The 22,838-nt window shown below is 39.4% G+C and overlaps 5 protein-coding genes and 1 long non-coding RNA gene across 6 annotated transcripts; 3 read left to right on the plus strand and 3 right to left on the minus strand.

Moving 5' to 3' along the window:
* Positions 1–21: 21 nt before the first annotated feature.
* Positions 22–1,844, minus strand: trmt10c (tRNA methyltransferase 10C, mitochondrial RNase P subunit). The gene has a single exon (XM_034679919.1). The coding sequence runs from the start codon at positions 1,576–1,578 to the stop codon at positions 103–105; it is 1,476 nt and encodes a 491-aa protein (XP_034535810.1). The 5' UTR covers positions 1,579–1,844; the 3' UTR covers positions 22–102.
* A 199-nt stretch (positions 1,845–2,043) lies between these two features.
* txnl4b (thioredoxin-like 4B) lies at positions 2,044–4,338 on the plus strand. Its single transcript, XM_034679927.1, has 3 exons — positions 2,044–2,253; positions 2,349–2,500; positions 3,341–4,338. The coding sequence occupies exons 2-3, from the start codon at positions 2,379–2,381 to the stop codon at positions 3,504–3,506; spliced, it is 288 nt and encodes a 95-aa protein (XP_034535818.1). The 5' UTR covers positions 2,044–2,253; positions 2,349–2,378; the 3' UTR covers positions 3,507–4,338.
* Positions 3,820–5,538, minus strand: LOC117810225. Its single transcript, XR_004630738.1, has 2 exons — positions 5,152–5,538; positions 3,820–4,829 (listed from the first exon to the last, which is right to left on the minus strand). It is a non-coding gene; the product is annotated as an uncharacterized LOC117810225 (long non-coding RNA).
* Positions 5,229–7,950, plus strand: mrpl16 (mitochondrial ribosomal protein L16). The gene is made up of 5 exons (XM_034679921.1): positions 5,229–5,466; positions 5,757–5,828; positions 6,799–6,947; positions 7,170–7,463; positions 7,588–7,950. The coding sequence occupies exons 1-5, from the start codon at positions 5,400–5,402 to the stop codon at positions 7,777–7,779; spliced, it is 774 nt and encodes a 257-aa protein (XP_034535812.1). The 5' UTR covers positions 5,229–5,399; the 3' UTR covers positions 7,780–7,950.
* Positions 7,951–8,817: 867 nt separating this feature from the next.
* On the plus strand, positions 8,818–13,554 carry LOC117810212 (centromere protein Q). Its single transcript, XM_034679909.1, has 8 exons — positions 8,818–9,090; positions 9,183–9,246; positions 9,354–9,465; positions 10,339–10,407; positions 10,808–10,937; positions 11,210–11,329; positions 12,211–12,285; positions 12,680–13,554. The coding sequence occupies exons 1-8, from the start codon at positions 8,992–8,994 to the stop codon at positions 12,731–12,733; spliced, it is 723 nt and encodes a 240-aa protein (XP_034535800.1). The 5' UTR covers positions 8,818–8,991; the 3' UTR covers positions 12,734–13,554.
* LOC117810211 (C5a anaphylatoxin chemotactic receptor 1) lies at positions 13,488–18,042 on the minus strand. Its single transcript, XM_034679908.1, has 3 exons — positions 17,952–18,042; positions 16,767–16,902; positions 13,488–16,526 (listed from the first exon to the last, which is right to left on the minus strand). The coding sequence occupies exons 2-3, from the start codon at positions 16,893–16,895 to the stop codon at positions 15,579–15,581; spliced, it is 1,077 nt and encodes a 358-aa protein (XP_034535799.1). The 5' UTR covers positions 16,896–16,902; positions 17,952–18,042; the 3' UTR covers positions 13,488–15,578.
* Between the last annotated feature and the right edge of the window lie 4,796 nt (positions 18,043–22,838).

Consider the following 22,838-nt stretch of genomic DNA (forward strand, 5'->3'; position numbering starts at 1 on the left):
CAGACAAAAAAAAGTATCAAAGAGAGTCAATAACATTTTATTCACCACTTGTCTCTGATGGTGAGCAGAAAGATGTCAATATTACAAGATTACATATTTACTTCATTCCTTATCCCACCATACCCTGCCCCTGCCTGCACCTTTCCCCCTCTCCATGCTGTTCTTTAAAGATGTCCGTACTTTGCTCAGTCCATCGTCTTTATAAGACCGCTGAAAGCTTGGACCGTCACTTCTAGGTCTGACTGGCCGGTCCTCACCTTGCCTGTATCCATGAAGTGACACTCCTCTGACAGTGTAATCGGTCGTCACTTTCTGTGTCCTCTGTTGATGGAATCCATCGTGCTTCCTCTGAGGCACAAACTGCAGCGCCTCCTCCCACTTCCCTGTATCCTTCATGGTGAGCATGATGCGGATCATCTGGTCCAGAGTCAGATTTTTGGCTCCGATGTCCCAGTGGAGGAACTCATCCAGGGGTAACCGTGCAGTGGCCAGCTTCAGGCGCTTGGCGTTGGCTAAAGATAAGCCAGACTGGATTGACCGGTCCACCAAAGCCCCGATGATGTAGACCTTGGAGTGGTCAAACTTGCGGAGAACATTAGGAGAGTCTGCAGTCAGGTACACAAGCTGCTCGTGGGGGAACATGTCGACATGGTGGCGGTCAGTGGTGGTGATGAGCAGGCGGTCCAACCTCTCAGCTCCGTATCGTTTGAGCAGCTCCTGCATGTAGGCCCCGTCCTTCTGCAGGTTGCAATAGTGGAGGTGAAAGGGCTCGGTGGCACGTCGGTTCCTCCCTTCCACCTCCATAAGCTGGGACACAGTGTTCTCCACCTCCCGCCTGGTCATGCTGGTGGCGTAGCTCATGTCAAACACCAGAGGCTGATCAAACATCATGGCCTGGGCGCTTCTCCAGGCCAGAACCTGGTCCAGGGAGCGGTCCCAGTACTTGCGGATGAACGTCCTTCTAAGATTCCAAGCTGTATGATCGTCTTCTTCATCGTCCTGCTCTTTCTTCTGCTCCTTAAAGGCTTCCTTTTCTGCCTTCTTCTTTAGCTTCTTCTCTTTATTGGCCCTTTTGTGGCCCTCCTTGATAGCCAGGTACTTCAGGTACTTCTTCCTGGCGGACTTGGTGGTGAGCTCTGCCAAAATCTTAACCTCTTCATCATTTATCTCCTGAGGTACCAGTTTACCAGCTTCACGCCACATTGTCACCATTTCCCGAGTTGCCTCCAGTGAAGAGCTTAAGTTTGAATCACCTCCTGGTACCTGACTTCCATCATCATCACTTGCTTCATCTTCTTCATTGACTTTCTCTCCTGATGCAGCTTGAGACCTCATTACTGATTTCCATTTGTCCAGATCTACTGTGTCCAATTCCTCTGATTTGTCCATTTGTGGCTGTAGAGCATCTTTCCACACTGGGAACCCGGTACTGAAGCCTCGACCCAGGATGTGTGGTCGGTGCTGCTGACCGGCGCTGCTGATCAGGCTCAAAGCTCTCCTCTTGGTAACACAGGCTGCTACATGATGACTGCACCTCCAGAGTTCATACAAACCCTGGTTAGCGAAGAGGCGCAACATTGCAATGATTTTTTTAAAAGTGCAGTTGTCTCAAATGTAGTAAACACCAGGAAGCGTGGGCAGCCACTGCAGGTCTATATCTCTATTAATTTCAACAGAACATAAACTCCTATAACTTGATTTATCTCCGTTTCGCTGCCACGATGAAGTTACAAGTCACATCTTCTTGTGTCTCCTAATCCAGAAGTTGTGTTCACTTAGCTCTGCTTCCATGCTTGTCAAATATTGGAGGAAGGTCACGTTGTAACACGGTGTCACACTATAAGTGGTCGTACTGAAACAGTAATTCATTCAATGATTCAATGACGCAGCTATATCAGTTTATAATTTTCAAGTAGCCAACCTTTAAAATATATGTGAGTTGATTTGATTATTAAGAGTGTTTTGTTTACAAGAACAAGTCAATATGATGCTTAAAGGCGTTTCTACACGAATGTTAATTTCCGGATGTTTCTTAACGGACACTTTTTTTAACCGTACAAGTTGGTGTCGTCATTTCCGTTTCGTAGTACAACAAGGAAGCTAACGTGTTAGCATCGAAAATGAGTTTGTTTTTTGCCCAAATTGAATTCTAAAAAAGATATAGATGAAGTTATAAAAGGAGTAGCGGAGAAAGTCGTAGTTTTGAGGTTCGGGAGGGATGAAGATTCAGTTTGTCTCCATCTAGATGAGATTGTAAGCAGAACCGATGATGCTAATAATGTAACTAGCATTCATAACAGTGTCTCTACTTTTTAAAATTTAATTTGTCTTTTTCTGTTTTTCCCTAGCTGTCAAAAACTGCACATGACCTGAGTAACATGGCCTCAATTTATATCGTGGATGTGGATAAAGCTCCCATCTACACAAGATACTTTGACATCAGTTTCATCCCCTCCACTGTTTTCTTTTTCAACGGGCAGCACATGAAGGTGGATTATGGGTGAGTTCATAAAGATAACTACATGCTACAGCTGACATTTATATGTATATAATTCTTACTCTCTCTGGGTGTTTATAAAAGTGAACTTATGACTTACCTTTTTAATCAAGCTTTTAAGTTGGAGTAATTTATCTTTGGCCCTGGACTGCATTATTATTATTATTATTATTTGTATTATTATTTTAATAATTGATTAAACATCTATTTATCTTATTTAAATATGTATTCATCTATGTATTTCTAGTATTTATCTGATCTTGTTAACGCTACCTTATTTTTAACTTTTCTTTCCACTATTACTTACTTTATTAATTTTACTGTATTGATTTTATTTTATTTTTAAGTATTTTATTTATAATCATGCCTTTTATAATTTTACCATTGCTGTTGTTTTCTGTCTCTCTGTTATTCTGTGAAGCACTTTGGGCTGCATGTTTTATGTATGAAAGGTGCTATATTAAGTTGAGTTGAGTTACGACTCTCCTTGTGATAATATTGCAAAGAGGGGGTTTGAATTGGCTTCTTTTTATTCCATGCTCTGCTGTTTGTTTTCTCAGTCATCAGTATTTGATTGAAAAATTGAAAAAATAAATAAATTAAAATGAATACAGTGAAATTAATAACATAAGTAAGGGTAGAAAGAAAGCCCTATGTAGACATGTATTCATACATTTTTATTTTCACTCCATTTTCCTTGATGATGAACTCATCTCAGTTGTTTCCCCAAGATCCAGATTTAATGCACACAAACATGCAGAGTAAACATGCAAAGTAAAAGATAACCCCTCAGGAACACTGTGGCAGTAAGATTGACCTGGTTTCCATTGTTTTATCTTTCAGCTCTCCAGATCACACCAAGTTTGTTGGCAGCTTCAAGACCAAGCAGGATTTCATGGATCTGATTGAAGTCATTTACAGAGGAGCCATGCGTGGAAAGATGATTGTTCAGAGTCCAATAGATCCTCAAAATATTACCAAATATGATCTCCTCTACCATGGAATTTAGAGCCAACATCTGCACAGTGCAGCTGTTCAGCCATGAGGACTTCTCGCTGAGTGGACCCTCCAGTAAACGATCTGCTAAAAAAGAAACTGAGACTTAAATCAACAGAACATTTTGAGGTATTGAAGTGTCCCACATTTGGGTCCTTTGTGTTTTTTGTTTCCCTCCAGATGGAAAAGGATTTAAAAAAACATACTAGTCTTACATTTTTGCCCTCAAGCTACATGTAGAGGTTTTAATCTTTTTCTTTGATTTACATAGTGGTCGATAAGACTGCAGGCTTGTAAACATTGATGTAAACAATGTTGGTTCAAAACTGGTTCTGCGAATGTTTCCTGCTGAAGGGATCGTCTGTTGTACCTCCAGGATACACAGATTGTTGTCTGTTTGGTGTTTGAGTCTGAACTGAAACTTTGTTTACAAGACAACTTAACAGCGTTAAAAAAAAACCATGAGTACACAAGAACTTTGTTTACCCTGACATCTGTGTTAGATCAAATCAAAAGTGAAATTTAAATAAATAGAACATCCAACACAGTTACATTAGCTTTGTTAAGGCCTTGAATCGACTTTATTTACAGCATTTGTTTAAATTCTGGAAACATGTTTGTCCACAATGTTTTATATGTTACTTATTGCAACTCTAAAGTCTGAAAGATGAGGTGTGATAATTGATAAAAAACCCTTTATTTATTTAACTTGTGTTTTCAAAAATGCAGTGTTGTTGTGATGTTTCCCATGGAAAAGAAGAGCATACCAGAAGAGAGATACAGTTAATGTATATCATGTCTGTGCTAAGTTTTTACAATAAACTGTTGTCATAAAATTCCCTCTACTTTGTCCTCATCCTATATATTTATTATTCTGCTGTTTATGCTTACTGATACTTCCTGAACATGAGTAACAGGCTGAGTCTGGATGAGTTCACATAAAGCATAACTGTATGTATTACAAAGAGTTCTGTTTTGTCACACTTGCTGAATATCAGAAACACAAATTGCTGCCTCCAAACAGACCATAAAACAGAGACACCTCCCTGAAGATACATAAACAAACAAGTGAACACAAACATCTTAGTTGCAACATGGTGTTGGACACTTATGCTCTTTGAATCTGATGAAGTGCTGGTAAAACACAGCTGACATGAAAACTAAAGGTGTATTTCCACATTCTCAGGGGACTCCATGCTGTCTCCTCTCTCCCCAGAAGGCCATCTGGATTCTGATCAAGTCCCACAAGAGGGAACATCTGCAGCTGATATTATATCAGGGATCCATTCCTCTCTTTAGTCCCAACGGCGTACAGCGAGTTAGACCGAGAATCGAACTGTATGAGAGACAAAAGTTAGCAGTTAAAAAGTATCATAAGGTCTCTGGTTTGGTTTGACCTGTTTTTAAGCAAAAGTAGGTCTAATGATAAAAAATATATATCCATCACCTTTTGTTCCTCAGTGTCACTATTTAGTTTTTGTCTGAATTTTCCTAAATAAAGCAAATGTTATATGACAACTTTAAACTACAATAGTAAAGATAATTCATAGTGGTCCTGAAATTACTTTATATTGCCCCCCCATAAAATCCAGTACATAATTTAAAATCCTTCTTCCGACCTTTTTTTATTTTATAGATGTCTTGATCGATTTATTTACTTGTGTTTACTTCTCTTTTCCAGTTAGAGAATGTATTTTCCGATCCACACTCCAGACCAGTAGGTGGCGGTAATGCACCCAGACGATGTTTACCAGAAGAAGAAGAAGAAGGCATCACAGTAATGGCAGCGACCTTGTTCTCAGCATGTTGGCCATGATATATTAACTAATTCAGCTTGTTAAATGGTCGTACATGGATCATACTAGGAGACAGGTTTGATAACAGTGTCAGTGTAAAGGTGAACATCATGCTCTCCTTCATTAAAGCTGCTGTCGAAGGATTGACCGGTGCGTGCAGAGCCCACGGTCACCAAGGTAACAAGTTAGCTAACGTTAACGTAAAGTGACTTTAATGTTAGAAATAGAGATCAGCACTGTTTGTCGTTTTCTGACTTTATTTTGTACGCAGTTATTTAATAAAACATTTCGCTTCTGAATCACTTTAAACATAAATAAAGCTCACTCAAGGCTTTCTCCTGCTGCTGTTTACCTTGAGAAGACATTCATTTACACTGAGAGAAACTATAATACATAAAAGTTATACATTAGGATTAATTTTTACAGTCATCAACGAAAAGACTTGTTTTCTATTGTTTGCCCCACAGGTCCTCTGCACAGCCATCTGAAGATCCTTACTGCTGGACTTAGGACTTATGACATACCTCCAGACTTTAGTGGTAAATATTCCCATCATCATTATGTCATTATTTTTTATCTATGAATTTTTTCCTACATGTTTTATTTGTGACTTAACGAATGAGATTGCTCAACAGGAGGCAGGGATATTTAGACTTTTTAAAAGTAAATTAAATACTTATCTATTTAGTCTGGCTTTTCTGTCATTTTTTTTACGGTTTCATATAATTAATCATTTCAGTGTAATTTTATATTTATTTTATTTTTCTATTGTTTCATTAATTTGAACTCTTAAATTTGTATTATTATCTACTAATTTGATGCTATTTTAGTGCTTTTATTTGTCTTAGAATTAAATATTTTTGTATTACTTTTAAAAAAAAAACTTTTTAACTGTTTATGATTTATCTTTCATTTACTTACTTTTAAACTATTTCCCTTTGTTGTTTATTTATATAGATTAGATTAGATTAGATAAGATTAGGTTAAATTAGATGATCTTTATTGACCCCCCATTGGGGGATATTTGTGTGTTCCAGCAGCTTACAACACTGGATACGAGAATACAATAATGTACTTGCATAGTAAAAAAATAAAATAAAATAATGATAATAATAATAATGATAAAAGTGAAGTAAAATCAAATATAGCAGATATAACAGATATATAAACTTTGCAATGTATTGCTATTGGTGTGCATTAGTCTTCTTCTAAATCCATTTCTGTTTTATATTTAGTCATTATATATTGATTTTTAATATTTTTCAATCACTGTTAAGCACTTTGAATTACATTTGATTTGTATGAAAGGTGGTCTATAAATAAAGCTTAATTGATTGACTGAATTAATGTATGCACATATACAGCAGAGAGGGAGAATTGGGGAAAGAAATAACACTGTTAACAGTTTCACCAGCCTCTTCCCTTGGTCTAATCTTTGAATCTTTATCAAGAAGTGCTGTCTGATAAATGTTTTTTATGACTCTTCACTCTTGTTTTGTCCCCCTGAAGATGTGGTGTTGCCAGAGAAACCAAAACTAAAGTTTGTGAACAAAGTACCAAACTTTAAAAAGGCCAAGAAGGAGATGAAAAATCTACAGGACATCCAGGGACCAGCTAACGCAGCAAATACCTTTACAACAGGACAGTATGCTATAGTGGTGAGTAAATGCTGATGTTCAGCAAGAATGAAGATACCTGCAGATTCTGAATGTTGTATTCAATTTTCTGTAGCTGTGCATTGCGAAACACATAATGTTAACATTAACAAAACTCAAAGTCTTCCTTTAATGAAATATAACCAAATGCATAGACATGGTTTCCATTACAGACTCACAAAAAGTGTCTCTTCTGATTTCTGTATCTCTCTCTCTGACGCTCAGGCTTTGGGAGGAGGCTACCTTCATTGGGGTCACATAGAGATGATGCGCCTCACCATCAACCGCAAGATGGATTCCCGCACAACCTTTGCCCGCTGGCGCATCAACGGTCCTTATAAGCCAATCACACGCAAAGGTCTGGGTCAACGCATGGGTGGGGGCAAGGGAGCCATTGACCACTATGTGACACCGATCCGCTACGGACGTTTAATTGTGGAGGTGGGAGGAAAGGTGGAGCTGGGGGAGATTGAGCACATCTTGATTGAAGTAGCAAAAAAGCTACCGTTCCCTGCCAAGGTGAGAGGACAGATACAGTGAAATAATAATAATTGCAGTTATCTCAAAGTAAATGTTTTGAATATAATACTTTTTAAAAACGAAGTAGTTCCCTTTTTTAATGATTATATTTCATTTAATCCAGGTTGTGAGCAGAGAGAGCCTCGCAGCTCTGCACAAGAAGCAGACTGACATGGAAGAAAACAACCAGAACCCTTGGACCTTCAAAAAGATAGCACGAGGCAACATGCTGGGTATCAGGAAGGTGCTCAGCCCCTTTGACGTGTGCTATAATGGACGCTTTACAGGCAAATTTCACCTCCCAGGGAGAGTGTGACGGACCTGAGGGACTAAAATCAGTGCAGTGTGATACTGGAACAGCATCCAGGCTACACCGTTTGAGAAGCAACCATAATTTGAAACCGTTTTACTTTCAGTCACATCTGGAAATCTTTTTTTTTCCATTGTTGTTGATGTTTTTCTAACTATAATAAATATTCATGTTTCACTTGTCGGCTCAAGTGTTGTTGTCTTATAAGTTATTGTTTCTTGTCATAAAAAGATGTCAAACAAATTAAAACAAATATTCAGTTGGATGTCTGATAGACTTTCTGCCTGAAAAATAAAGCTGCAACGAAACTGTTTCAGTTTCTTTACAACAGTTCAATATCATGCATCACGATTCAAAATAGGCTAATGGAAACATGCTTTTGTTAAATACAATGTGAAGTATACAAAACAATCATTCTTAAAAGGTTCCAATCATACTGCAGCTTGAACTCAACTCATTTTTATTTATACATCACCTTTCATACATTCAAGCATGCAGCCCTAAAGAACAGAGACAGAGAAAATAACAGAAATAGGCAAAACGATTCAAGTCTAAAACAAGAACAATAAAAATAAAAATAAAATAAATTAATAAAATAAAATAAATCAATTAAATAGAACAAATAAAAATACCACATTAATTAAAATAGTTTATAAAAAGAAGACAGACTAAAAATAAAATAGGTAAATAAATATGCTAAAACACTGGTAATAATGGTAATAATGCAGCCCAGGTCTAAGGAAATTAATCCTAGTTAAAAACTAGATTAAAAAAAGGTAACTCTTAAATTTACATCCTATGCAAGATTTATATGCCCTGTGTTTAATCTCACAGGTATCATTTTCATTCGAACGCTGGGGTCATTTTCCTGTTCAGCAAGACAGATCTATATTTAATTTAATATTTAACACATACATAAAATTGCTTCACGTAATGAAATTGGAGTCATCTCTATCGCGCGTTTGATTTACGATGTAATTCCTCGTCATCAGGAAGAAGCTCCCTGGCAAGCAAAACCCAGGGTATATCTTCACAACTTAAACGCATGCGCACTGTATACTCCGTCTGAAGCGTTCGAAAACAGCCGCGCGAAAATGAGCTCTTCCGCCGAGTTTATACCGGTTTATACGCACACTTAGGAGTTAAATTTGAGGTTTGAATGTCTTAACTTGTCTATATATTTATTAATAATATTACTCTATCATTAAGTCAGCAAACATGAAGCCTGTACGAGGTTCTAGCCGAGCTGCGTCCAAAACACCGAACCTGAAGAGCAAGAAAAAGGTTGAACAGACGAAGAAGAAAGCTAGCAGCCAGGTAAGATAAAGAGCTTATTCTACAGCTAACATTGACATATTGTGTTACTGCTGTATGAATGTGGGAATCTTACATTTCTTTAATAATTACAGGGCTTGGAGCCTGGTGATAAAATCAATGACAAACCCCTCTCAAAGCAGGCACAGAAGAGGAAAGGTTGGCTTCAGCATGTATTCCTACCTCCATAGTTGTCTAATGTTTTGATTCTGCTGTCAGGGACCACAAGAGAAACAAACTACTCTTTTTGTTACTTATGTTTTCAGCTAAAGGTTCACCATCAGTCCCAAATAAACAACTCAAAGGTCAAGAAAACTGGAAGGTGATGACAGGAGCCTCCATCGCTGCTCTGGGGAACATCATGGACTTATCAATCCTGTAAGTTTAAAAGAAAAACACTGTAGTTTGTTTTACCTGATCTGCTCTTGTTGTTTTAACTCTAGACACTGAGTGGCCACTACTTTAACAGACTTGAAAGTGACAGCGAGATCCAAAAGTGTCCTAAGGCATGTCACTCCATAGCAAGTGGTCTGCCACAAGGGAGCTGCTGGCATATGCTGGTCCTCAGTGGCCTGCCAGTCGTCTCGGTGCCTCCACAGGGAAAGGCTAGTTTCAGACTGTCACACCCTAATGCTCTAGCCCCATGATGAATATAAAAATAATCACCAGTTGTCTTGCTTTACGCTGTAATTATATAGCCTACAATTGTTTTAAATCAGTGTTGACAGCAAGCACAACAACGTGATATACATAAACCAAAGGTTTATTCTTTGGCTTGAGTTTCATATGTTTTATACAAGCGGCAACCTCCGGTCTAAAAATGTGAGTCCAATGCAGAAGTGCTAAAACCTGCAGTTCATCAAGGATCCGCTTGAGGCTGGCTCCGGAAGTACTGGAAACCACATACACACCAATTCAAAAAAGACGATCTTTACAGCAGAAATAAACATGTTTACAGCCTGGTACAAAAGACGAGTAGTCTGGATAGCTCATTTCTCAACGGGCACACACTGTAGGCACTGAGACGACTGGCAGGCCACTAGTCACGACATACGGCGTGACACAGATGCGGCAGGCAACTAGTTTTGGAGTGGCATGCCATCGGGCACTTTTCGATCTTGGTGCTGTTGCTTACAAAATCAGCAGTCAGGAACAAAAAACATTGATGAAAAAAAGAGGCATGGCATATATTGTGGATGTCCAGTTAAAATCAGCTTTGTATTCAACTGTTTAATTTTTTTGTTTTTACAGAGCAACTCTTGCCTTGAAGCGGACAGAGAAGAAAGAGAGCCAGGAACATCTGAACACAATGAAAACCAGGTGAGGAATAATAAGCAGTACATCATATAACAAACACATATGTAATTGATGTTGCAAAGTTAAGAAGGTTTTGTATTTTTTCCCACAAGTTATCTTTGGTGTGTTTGAGTCATGGAGAATATTAAAATAACATGTTTTCTGAAGCTAGTCTTCTGGGTTGTTGAAGACCATGCCTGTCAAATAATAAACTAAGGAAAGCTGATATTTGTCACTCATGCATTTATGTGCAAAAATGAACACACTACTACTACTGCATTAAGTCCGTATAAACATCAAAGCTCATGTGTGACAAGATGAAAAACACAAATAGAATAAAGAAGGGTTAGAAATATTATATTAGAACATAAAAGATGGCTATAATCAGCCTTTTTTGCTGATCTCTTCCCCTAAAAAATTGCAGGTTTCTTGCTCATTGTGCACAGCTCAAAGTTCCAGCGAGCAAACAGAAATGTTTTGAGCGATCTTCTCAGAAACAGCAGGAGGAGTCAAAGAAGTCCGTGGTCGGAAAGAAGACCCTGAGCAGGCTGGAGGTGTGAAACAGAGCTGATTATATTTATATCACAGCTAGTACTGAAACACATTCAGTGTTAACCAATGAGTCATTGATAATATCTCATCTGAAAGAGTTTTAACATTTGATTTATTGCTCAAGTTTCTGATGTAAAAATGAATAAATAAATACAATTCCAAAAAAAAGATTACAAATGATGAAAGAAATGTATCTTGTTGCAGCTGTTAATCTTAAAAAATAAACAGACATCCTTCGTAAGTGCATATGTTTTTTAATTGTTTGTGTTTGCAGGAAGATTTGTGCGCTGTGGTGAGCGCTCTGGAGAAAACGGAGGAGCAGATTGTCTCTTTACAGCACACGTGCAGCATGCTGAGAGACGGGGTGGAGGAAGAGGAGGAGAAAGCTCAAGAGGTCGGAAACACTCACACATTTGTTGTTGTTGATTAGTTTCTTCGTCCGTGTTGAGTCATGCTTGTAAAGGGCTTTCTTCCAACAATCAATATTTCCAAACTAAGTAGCAGAAAAAGAAAAAGAGTGAGCATGAATTTTTATCTGACGCATCTTTTTCTGCATACTACTTAATGCAAACAAGTGTAGTGGTACATCCTGATATTTCTGCTTTGCTGCATTTATCCTACGCAGAGCTAAAAAATAACAACAGAGACATGTCAGAAACAGTCTTTACAGGCTGAGTTTTATATCTCAAAGGAAATCCTATTTTAGAAATATTAAGGTTTTTTTTAAGTTATATTTTTTGGACTTTTGCCTTTATTAGATAGGAAAGCTGTAGAGAGACAGGAAACGTGAGGAGAGTAGGGGAAGACATGCAGGAAGTGGTCATGGCCTGGAATTGAACCGGCAACCTCTGTGTTGAGGTCTATAACCTCTGTATGAGGGGGGCTTAGACCGCTAGGCCTCAAGCGCCCCAGAAATGTTAAGTTTTTGTGCTGCAGACTGCAAAAGATCTTGAAAAAGAGGGTTAAAGTGTGAGGACGAAGTAGTATGTCCCAATTATCTGCATCTTTTAAAATTGTATGCAATGAAAAGGTTTCAACACAACAGACTTGAGATGACCCAGAATAAGAAGAGGTAGACAACATCTCTCCACACAAATATCAGCCTGCTCAATCTGCACACCTCTTCAACAACATGATGACACGTGCAGCATAATACCCTTCACACAATGTAAGCAGTGGTTTGCAGATCGGGTGTTTTCTTGATCGCTGAACCTCAACTATTAGATCAAGAGATAAAGATACATTTACACTCTGTTTTCTCCTTTTTTCTCACAGATTTTACAGCTAGCTGAACAAACTGTTCTAAATCTCCCCCCTCTCCCCACATGCAAAGGTGGATCCACATTAGAGGTGAGCAGGAGGGGTGAACTCAACACTTTCGCATCATTGTGTCTGCAGGACTCGTCCCTTTTGCACAATAGTTTTCACTATTAAAGGCTCATTTTCGTTATCGCTTTTGTGAATAAGATGTGGTCAAAACATCTGAGTCGACATTTCCTCTTTGATGAAACAGGAAAGTTGAAACATGCTACCAGTTGTGCAACTTCTTTGTAATATTGTGAAAAAATATGGAAATCTGTCTTCTTACGAAAGAGAACTTGACTTCTGTGGTTCTGTGTTGTCTAATCTGATTTCATTGGCAAAAGGACTACGCTTTGTTTTGGTTACACTGAAAGATACACAGAACTGTCTTACTTTGTAATTACTGGAAGCAGAATTTATTTTGTGATTTTGTCTTCCTCAGGAGCTGGGGAGAAAAATCACATCAGAAAGGGAGACTGAGACCGCTGCACAGTAGCCTTCAAAAAACCTGCAGAAATTGCTTGCCGTCCAGGACACCCAGGTGCTGCTGCAGCCACACAAACATGCAGACCTGATTCTCAACATGCATTAGCTGAAACAATAGTGCACCTTGCTCAGACTGGACTTTGCTAAACCTCCTCTCTCACACAGATCTGTAAAATAAAAATGAAAGACTGCAGATGTGAGAAGTGAGAGCACAGTGAGGCTTCGAGTTGGGGGGGACATTACTAAATAATACTCAGTTCCACTTTTGTGCTTCCTGGTTCACCTGCAGTAATTGTTTTCAGACAGGATGTGTAACCACTGTTTGTGGCATCAGAGCGTTTCCAATCATAGTTCTGTTTTAAAGAAATGAGGAGGAAAAATTGAGAAGTAAGTGTTGCAGAAGTTCATTTTTCTTCTATGTTTGTATTTTTCTTGGAAACAGACAGATTAGAGGGTCAACGGGTAACGAGGGGAAAAAGGAAGTGTCTGACACACAGAATGAAACCATGGACGCTGGGGTTATGGGATATGCATATTAATAGTTTGACTCTAATGTGACCCTTCAGCATTTTACAGCATTTAATCACCTATTAGAATAAAAATAGAACTAAATGTTGTGCTGTGAATGCTTCTGTTTTTAAACGTAAATATTGTTCCTGCAAACAGAGACTACCTGGTTGTCTTTAATTAACATGCTTCCCATTTAAATTTGTAAACAACTCTAAAATGTTTCTGCATCATCAGCTGTAAATAAACACACAACCTTTGAAGAGTTGAGAATTTTTATTTATGTTTTAATGCAGGCGAAATAAATGTAAAGTGCTAATCTTGGTTACGGTTTCATCCCTTTGGTCGTCAACAACAAATGAAAGATGTACTTTCATAAACAACATGCAATATTAAAGCACCGTACATTCAGTATTATATAATGATTTTGCAACATTTGTACTTCCTGTTCAGGATGTTGTTGCTTCAGTCCTCTCAGAGACACACATACATTCATAGGTTCAGCACAGTTTACTTATAATCCAGACCTGTTTAAGTCCTGAGTCACGGTTTATATAGATCTAACTATCACAGCTCCTTAGTGAGACAGCACATGAAAGCTTAACGATGCTTATTAAAGAAGATATCAGCACAACAGTTGCCCTTCGGCCAGGGAATGACACTGTGTTGACTTTGGCGTATTGTCTCTCTCTCTCATTAAGGTGTTTCCTCCTGCCCACTCGTATGTCGACAAGATGATTCATGAATTAATTTTTATTACCCTGCCTTAAGCGTGCCGCAACAGTCGCAGCATTTTTGGACTCCACAGTCATCTACTCCTACCGATGACACCTGCGTCCATGCATCTTGTTGTTCTTGACTGCTTGTAAAAGAAACACAGCTGCTGCTGTGTTTGTTGAGATGTTTCTGTTCTCATTGCTGTGCTTTAATATTCCTTGTTTCAGATCACAGTTGTGTTTTTCTAACGCACTTTCAGCTCCTTAAACAGTCTTTAATGACACTTTTTCAAGCCAACCAGGGATCTCCTGTAAGAGAATTGACATTCGGGGAAGCAGAGAAAGGTACCTGTATTCACATATATACAAGAAACTAAGAATCTAATTGTCATTTTTACAATTATGCAAAAAGGCTGCTTTCCAAACTGCCTCCTATACTAGCAGTGCGTATTGATTTGGCTAAAAGACAGTATGCGGTATGTGAACAAGAGCAAAATCTGCAGTATGCCAAAACTACCGGATGTAGCACTGATTCTGAACATTTCTCAGTATCTGGCTGTTTTTGAATACGCCAGCTACATACTAACTTCAAACGTCGTATGCAGTACGTACTGCGTTTGAAGCATAGCCTGTATAAAATATGGACGTAGTATCCGTGACGTCACCCATTTGTTTCTGAAGCGCTGTTTTGAGACCAATCGTCGGCGGGAGCCATATTGCTTCTGTCGAGCCAGTGTGACGTAAAGAGGCGGAGTTTGAGCCTCCTAGCCAACAGCTGCAGCGTTCCCGCAGTCAGCTGTGCCTCTCATTGGAAGACTAGTAATCTCAATATCTTTGAAATTGCCGCGTTAGAAAAAAATCATTTTTAGACCGGAAGTTGCTGCTTGGTTTGAAGGTAGTATGTACTAGTACGACTGTTCTTTTGGATCTTGTCTGCAGGATGCCGAGTTAGGAGTCGCTGGATTACCAGTTTCAGAAAGTGGAAGTAAACAACGACCCAGCTGATAGAGAAACTGCTTCTTTAACATCACTTATGATTTAAAAAGTTAAGAAGTGTTTATATGGAATTTAATGATTTTCCCAGCACCTAAAAACGGAGGGCCCCCGTCCTATATTATGGAATAAAAGAAGGAGAATGTTAGCGTTGTGCATTTTGGGAAACAGTACTAGAGGGAGACTGGTCCGCTGCAGACTGAGACACTTTCCTGAATCAGTCCGACATCCGGGTAGTTTTGGCATACTGCAGATTCTGCTCTTGTTCACATACTACATACTGAATTTTGGCCACATCAGTACTCACCACTCATCACTTGTAGTATAGTAGGCAGTTTCAAAAACAGCCATACTCCATACTACCTTCAAACACAGTATGTAGTATGAAGTACGTACTGCATACTAACTTTGTAGGTAGTATATAGCAGGTGGTTTTGTGTTGGCATTTGTCCTTCTTAATTAGGACTCAGCAAAAGAAAAGGCAAATGTGTTACATTAAGTTAGGCAACTTTCGCTGGAGTTTCTTTTTGCAATCTTTTCCTCCCTGTGTAGCCGTCTTGTGACATTCAGGGTGATGTGTTCTGAGTCACATTAAAGCTTAGATATGAGTGATAACATGTGGAAGTGTCAATCTCTCGCTTATATCTGTGAATTTTTAAGTGAGTTCTTGATCGACTTTCGTCGTATGGACTCTGTGGAGTCATCATTGAAAAGTCGTTCAATGGTGGAGATCAGAGAAGCTTTGATGGCATGGCTCAAGCCCCGGGCAGCGAACACGTACAGCACCGGGTTGAGAGCACACTTCACGTACACCAGGAACAGGGCAATGTATGCGCCACGACGTGCTGCATTAAGCTGCGCAGGACGGCCTTCAGACAAGGCAAGCACGAACCGGCAGACAAAATATGGCACCCAGCAAGTGAGGAAGAGGAGCATGGTGGAAAACATCACATGGTACATCCTGGTCATTCTGCGGGCAGTTGAAGGGGTTGAGGAAGTTGGTGTTTGCGGCATTGACTGCTGCAGAGTGAGTAAAACAGCCATGTTACTTCCCAAAAACACCAACAAGGGCAGGATGAACCCGGCTACACTTTCTGTGACAAACAATGCCATGTCAAACTTGATGCTTTCCAAGCAGTGATGAGACCCATTCCATTCCAGCAAGTCAGCACTGTAGAAGTACGGGACAGACAAGGCAATAGCTATCAGCCATATGATGGTACAGGCCAGAGGAACGGCCCAGTAAGGACGGCGCAGTCGAGCCCACACAGGCCTCAGCAGACACAGGCATCGCTCCAGCGCCACAGCACACAGGAGGAAAGCGGAGGCGTATAAGCCCAGGCCTCGCAGGAACATGACCAGCTGGCAGAAACCGCGGCTGAAAGGCCAGCTGCAGTTGTGGGCCAGATAGCCTAACATGAGGGGGGTACGCAGGAGCAGCACCAGGTCGGCAAAGGCCAGGTTCAGCACGTAGATTCGGAAGCTGCTGGCTGCGCGCGTCTCCCCGTTGCTGCCTCTGCGGACCAGGTGACGCTGACCCCGCATCCCGAGAGCCCAGACCACGAGCAGGTTCAGAGGTATGCCCACCTGAGGGACGGGAAGTACAAGTCAATAAAAGACTTTAACAGTTTTACATTTAATAATATAATATTTCCAAACAGACAAGAGAGTAATATTGATTAAATAGTCACTCAAGCCAAATGTTGTGTTTGTGCCTCCAAAACACTACAACCAGCTATTATAGTGCCATACTATGAATAATTGATAGGCCTAAGGGTTTCATCTTAATGTGTAATGGGAGTGTTTGATGTCTGCAAGATTTCTCACCACGAAGATGATAACAGTTACTGTGATCTGTATTCCTCTCTCCACCTCATCTCGACACGAGCTGCTGGAGCTGTTGGATCCAGTTATCTGCTGGTTCCCCGCATGGACGGGAAACTGTGTTGCATTCATGGCAGAGCTGAAACACAGGAGAGAAGAGAGATTTGATTTCAACAGGTGGGTGGTTACTTGAAGCACAGAAAGAAAGGTCACTAATGGGGATTTTAAATGTGCAGAATCCATGTGGCAGCTAATTAAAACTCACCAACATCAATCAATCTTTTTTATAAAGTGCCAAATCCCAACAAATGTTAACTTCAGACTCTTTCCAAACAGAGCAGGTCTAGACCGTACTCTATGCTCTTTCATTAACAAAGACCCAACATCAAGACAGGATAAGATCCAGTCCCATCTTACAGACAGGACTCAGTCTGATCTCATCTTAATCCACCTTGAGCAGAGCACTTTGCAGCATTTAGCAAGTTACAGTGGCAAGGACAAACTTTAACACGCAGAAACCTCCAGCAGGACCAGACTCATGTTAGACACACATCTGCTGAGACCGAGTTGGAGAGAGGGATAGAGGAAGATGAAGAGAGAGTGTTGAGACGGATAGTAGTAGTTGTAGCAGCTGGAGTCTGATCATTAAATTAATTTGTAAAATATATACAGTTAATTCTGGTGATGTAAATTATTTAGGCAGAAACCTAAAGCAGAACCAGACATCTGCTGAGACTGTTAACAGTTGAGCTCCCTTACAAAGTAATCTTTTGTATTTCTTATCTTAATATCATGGCACACGCACACTTCTCTTGTGTCAGGTGTTGTATTAGCAGTAATGATTACAAAGAAAGGAATCTGTTATATCTTCCTCCACTGCCTCAGGGCTCTGCCTGAATGTACTTGTACAGCAGGCCTGGTTGTGTGCAGATGGAATGAGAACATCATGCAGGCTAGGACTCCTGTGTTAATGAACACACCTTCACTGCTCACCCTCCACACGGTAGCAGCTCTAACCTGTGCCAAAGTTACTGACTGATGGCACATGTGCACATTAAAGTCCAGCTTTCTAATATCTGTACATTAAAAAGGAAGTCACAAACTTACAAAGACTCATTTTTTTAAAACCAGATTTAAAAAGATGCTTCACGTGATTTAGATGTTAATTAAGAAAAGTGCAATTCTTACCTTTTATTTGCCTTGTGTGTGTTGGAGATACAGAGCAGGAGAGAAAGAGAAAAGGAGTGCCTACTTGATCTTGATGTTATAAGAACAATCTCTCTCTCTCTCTCTCTCTCTCTCTCTCTCTCTCTCTCTCTCTCTTTCCTGTTGATTGCAACACATACTCCTTCCTATGAACTTATCTATGAACACCAGAGGCTTGAGCTCTGATCATATGCACCAATGAAATGCCATTTCCTGTGTCACCCCCGCTTTTATTGACTACATTATATGAGTAAATATTAACCTTCGAGACATATAAGTGAACTCAGATTCCAGAGACCTGACATGAATATTCTTTAAACTGGAGATTAAAGGCGTGTATCATATCTGTGTTTAATCACAATTTATTATCAAGTATTTTCATTTACAGTTCCTGCTCCAGTGTTGGACAAGTTCATTAATTTACTTCTCTAAACCACTTCAGTTTTTTCTCACTTTGTAAAAGTCCTACAAACTTTCATACAGCAAAAGAAACTCTTAATGTTTAAGTGTATTGCACAATCAATAAGATTAAGGTGAGATTTAGGAGTAAGAATGGCAATGAGCTCCTTTTTTAAAGTTATATTTTCAGGCTTTATTTAGAGGACCATGCAGGAGAGAGTAACAATTATAACTTTATTTATATAGCATGTTATCAAAACAATGGTTTACAAAGTGCTCAACTGACATTGCGTACATAACTTTCACTACCATCTCTCTCTTCATCCTAGCTCCCCCCCTGCCCCCAACCCCTTCATCACTTACTTTAACTCTGCCTGTCCTATTAAAATTACTAACCATAGACCTTTCTGGAGTCCCTGAGCTCCATTGTCTCGTAGATTCCTCTGAGCTGCTGTAGACGTCCTCCTGCTGCAGACGTTCTGGACTCCAGCTGATACGGACGTACTGGACTTCAGCGGCAACAGCTTCTACTACTCGTCTCATCACTATCACCTCTCTCTCTTACTCCCCTCTATCTGTCTTTCCAGACCCAACTCAGTCGAGGCATGATGGCTGTCTAACATGAGTCTGGTTCTGCCTGAGGTTTCTGCCTGTTAAAAGGAAGTTTTTCCTCGCCACTGTAACTAACTAAATACTGCGATGTGCAATGTGCATGATGGATTAAGGTGGGGTCAGACTGAGTCTTACCCTGTCTTGAAGTTGGGTCTCTGTTCATAATTTGACATAGAGTGGTCTAGACCTCCTATGTTTGTAAAAGCATCCTGAGATGACGTTTGTTGTGATTTTGCGCTATACAAATAAAGATTGATTGATTGATTGATTGATCTCCCTCTATCCCTCTCCCCAACTCGGTCTCAACAGATGTGTGTCTAACATGAGTCTGGTTCTGCTCGAGGTATCTGCCTGTTAATCTGGAGAAGTGTGCGTGTGTGAAATGATATTAAGATAAGAAATACAAAACATTACTTTGTTAGGGAGCTCAACTGCTAAAAGTCTCAGCAGATGTCTGGTTCTGCTCGAGGTTTCAGCCTAAATAATTTACATGACCAGAATTAACTGGATGTATTTTACAAAGATAATTTCATGATCATCAGACTCCAGCTGCTACAACTACTACTATCCGTCTCACCACTATCATCTCTCTCTCTCTTCATCTCCCTCTATCCATCTCTCCAACTCGGTCTCAGCAGATGTGTGTCTAACATGAGTCTGGTCCTGCTGGAGGTTTCTGCCTGTTAAAGGAAGTTTGTCCTTGCCACTGTAACTTGCTAAATGCTGCAAAGTGCTCTGCTCATGGTGGATTAAGATGAGATCAGACTGAGTCCTGTCTGTAAGATGGGACTGGATCTTATCCTGTCTTGATGATGGGTCCTTCTTAATAATAGAACATAGAGTACAGTCTAGACCTGCTCTGTCTGGAAAGAGTCTGAGGATAACATTTGTTGGGATTTGGCGCTTTATAAATAAAGATTGATTGATTAACGTATGAACCCAACAACAAAAAGAGCTTGAACGACAATTTAACTCAAACAACAAGAACGCAAACACAAAGAGGACCCAAACAACAATTTAACCCGTCATCACAAGCAACCAACACAAAAAGAAGAACCCAGGCAACACAAGAACCCAACAATATGACCTAAGATCAAAGAAAGACGATTAAAGCAATACAAGGAAAGAAACAATAAAAAGCTGTAAAAGAAATAAGGTGAAACAAAAGGAACACAGTTTCTCCGTTATAAAGATGAGCTTCTTTCAGTTGAGATTTCTGGGAAAAGTAAAAGCCTAACGTCACTCTAATGAATTTGAGATGATCATTCACATGATCATCACTTCTCACCTGGATTATTCCAGTTCTTTGTGTTTCAGTGTAGGTCAGCCATCTCTGCGTCACTTCCAGCAAATTCATAATGCAGCTGCACACCAGCTGACTGGCTTCTCTTCACTGGCTTCCTGTCAGTTTCAGGATCCAGCTCAAGACTTTGATGTTGGTTTTTAGAAGTTTACATCATACCTGTGTGAGTGTTTGCAACTGCAACTCACCAGATGCTTTTTGATGTGCCAAGATCCAGGCTGAGAACTAGAGGTGACCGAGCCTTTGAGGTGTCTGCTTCCACACTGTGGAACAGTCTGCCTCTAAATATCAGGAACACACAGACCATCCAGAGTTTCAAATCCTTGTTAAAAACTCACCTATTTGCGTTGGCTTTCAATACCTGCTGAGGGAGACATCCAGACATTTTATTTAGCTTGTATTTATGGTACCTAAAAAAATTATGATAATAATAATGGCAGTAAGAAGACGATGACATCATATAAAAGAAAGTCTTCTTCTCTCTCTTTTCTTCTCCTTCAAAAACAACAGCTCTCCTTGTCCATCAACGACAACCGATCTCTCTTTTCTCCTTCAGCAGCAACCGTTCTTTCTTCTTCTCCATCAACAAAAAAACGCTCTCTTCTCCTTGAACAACAACCACTCTCTCTTCTTCTCCTTCAACAACAACCGCTCTCTCTTCTTCTCCTTCAAGAAGAGGATGACTTCATATAAAAAAAAGTGTATTAAAGTGAGTTTTAAGAAGTGTTTTAAATGAAGTTATCTCCTCGCTCCCTCAAAGTTAAGAAGCCTTATTGAAAAGGCTGAGACTCCTTTAGATCCAAGCCTCGGATTTGGAACACCCGGGGTGACATGCTAGAAAGAGGTCACAGGTTGGAATGGAACCCTGTCTGCCTGCTTGTAGACTTTCGCCTCTGTTCATGGGGTGTATGACTTGACATCTTGGTGAAACCGATGCCCAAGCAGTGACCTTTCTCACCTTTGGTCCTATCTGATTTAAAAGCTTCTTCCGTTTTGACAAACACATTCAAAACCACAGGTCTGAAGGGGAGTGTGTCGCCGTTCTCAGCGTCCCCTCACTTGATATACCCGATAAGATAACTGTAAGATGACTAGATTTATGGTAACTCTGTGCTGGCGTGTTTGTTGAAAATCACCTTCTTGCAGCCTACTAATGTCGTACAAAATATAAACTCTCCAGCATATAAACATTTATACCCCTTGCACACTCATATGCCTTTATAACTTTGTACTTTAAACTGTGAAGATGGCCCAAACCAGTCTCATAAACACTGGCCCTTAGAAAGTCTGGATCCCTCTGATCTTAAATCAGACATTTTCCATTTTTCTCTCATAACGTCTTCCACAAAGTTTCTCCCCTGGTAGTTTAAGTTGACTGATTCAACACGCCTTCCAGTATTAGGTATTTTAATGTTTGGTGTGTGCTTGTGAATTACAAAGTTCTGGGATCAAATCTGCAAACATCCCAGTTCACCATGGAGCTCACTTTAAATTTGGAGGGGGTCAGTTCAAGATTGTGAGGCTCAAAAAACCGCTGTCCATCATTCAATACGCCCAATTCCCTTTGATTACACTGAAGGTATAAACTGATTACAAATACAGATATACACTGTAAAAAATAAAACACCTGTGTGCTCAAAAAGCAACAATGATATGTGTTTGAGGCAGTTTGAAGGAAAGACAACAATGGCCATATTTGGTGTCTTGGTGTTGCAACAGTATTGCAATTCTGAACTGATGAGTTATTTTTTACTTTAAAAGGAATAATACCTGTCTCTGACTGATATTTATCAAAAGTCTTATTTTGAAAGGACCACACATTTACTGTTACATTTAAAGTGATGTGACTGTAAGTTCTATGTATATGCTTTGTTTAAATTTAGAGTGCCCCCATGCAAGAGATGACGACACTTGGATGTAATAGACAGCCTCCACCAGTAGATGGCAGTGTTGCTCATTTGGTGAGTACACAGGAAATGCAATGAATCATTTTTTCGGATGTGGTTTTAAACATGAGCAGCTTGTGTAAGTGATTTAAAGGGATAGTGTTATTTACTTTAAAGCTAATTTAAACTTTACAAATACTAATAGACTTAAGTTAATTATTAGGAGATATGATAAAATAACAGCGTTATTAATGTGACTGATACTTTTCATGTGCTCATCAACAGCAAAAAATAGAAAAATTAAAATAAATCTGGATTCAATCTTTATTTGATAATTAGATTGTATAATTAGAGGACCGTTCCATCTTCACTTTTAACTATTAATCAGTTTAGTTTATAGTGACTCGGAATTTAGGACATTTTCCTGCTTTTATTGTTTTCAACCTGAAATTGTTTTTATTGTGATTCAGTTCTTAAAACATTCCTATTTGGCTAAATGCTTAATAATAATAATAATAAATAAATAAATACATAAATAATAATAATAATAATAATAATAATAATAATAATAATAATAATTTAATTTAATTTATAGAGCACTTTTCATAAATCAGGTTACAAAGTGCTTTGCATGGGAAGCAAAACAAACAAACAAGTGGGTCATAAAAT

Source organism: Notolabrus celidotus, chromosome 3, assembly GCF_009762535.1.
Source record: "Notolabrus celidotus isolate fNotCel1 chromosome 3, fNotCel1.pri, whole genome shotgun sequence".
Classification (NCBI taxonomy): domain Eukaryota; kingdom Metazoa; phylum Chordata; class Actinopteri; order Labriformes; family Labridae; genus Notolabrus; species Notolabrus celidotus.

What these genes read in the sequence shown, in the direction of transcription:
- LOC117810211 (XM_034679908.1), bottom strand. Translation starts at nt 16,895, where the DNA reads ATGAATGCAACACAGTTTCCCGTCCATGCGGGGAACCAGCAGATAACT. An exon ending in TAACTGTTATCATCTTCGTG is followed by an intron (nt 16,527 to 16,766) that starts GTGAGAAATCTT and finishes CCCGTCCCTCAG; the next exon opens with GTGGGCATACCTCTGAACCT.
- txnl4b (XM_034679927.1), top strand. Translation starts at nt 2,379, where the DNA reads ATGGCCTCAATTTATATCGTGGATGTGGATAAAGCTCCCATCTACACA. An exon ending in CACATGAAGGTGGATTATGG is followed by an intron (nt 2,501 to 3,340) that starts GTGAGTTCATAA and finishes TTTATCTTTCAG; the next exon opens with CTCTCCAGATCACACCAAGT.
- trmt10c (XM_034679919.1), bottom strand. Translation starts at nt 1,578, where the DNA reads ATGTTGCGCCTCTTCGCTAACCAGGGTTTGTATGAACTCTGGAGGTGC.
- mrpl16 (XM_034679921.1), top strand. Translation starts at nt 5,400, where the DNA reads ATGCTCTCCTTCATTAAAGCTGCTGTCGAAGGATTGACCGGTGCGTGC. An exon ending in CAGGACAGTATGCTATAGTG is followed by an intron (nt 6,948 to 7,169) that starts GTGAGTAAATGC and finishes TCTGACGCTCAG; the next exon opens with GCTTTGGGAGGAGGCTACCT. An exon ending in AGCTACCGTTCCCTGCCAAG is followed by an intron (nt 7,464 to 7,587) that starts GTGAGAGGACAG and finishes CATTTAATCCAG; the next exon opens with GTTGTGAGCAGAGAGAGCCT.
- LOC117810212 (XM_034679909.1), top strand. Translation starts at nt 8,992, where the DNA reads ATGAAGCCTGTACGAGGTTCTAGCCGAGCTGCGTCCAAAACACCGAAC. An exon ending in GCAGGCACAGAAGAGGAAAG is followed by an intron (nt 9,247 to 9,353) that starts GTTGGCTTCAGC and finishes TTATGTTTTCAG; the next exon opens with CTAAAGGTTCACCATCAGTC. An exon ending in ATCATGGACTTATCAATCCT is followed by an intron (nt 9,466 to 10,338) that starts GTAAGTTTAAAA and finishes TTGTTTTTACAG; the next exon opens with AGCAACTCTTGCCTTGAAGC.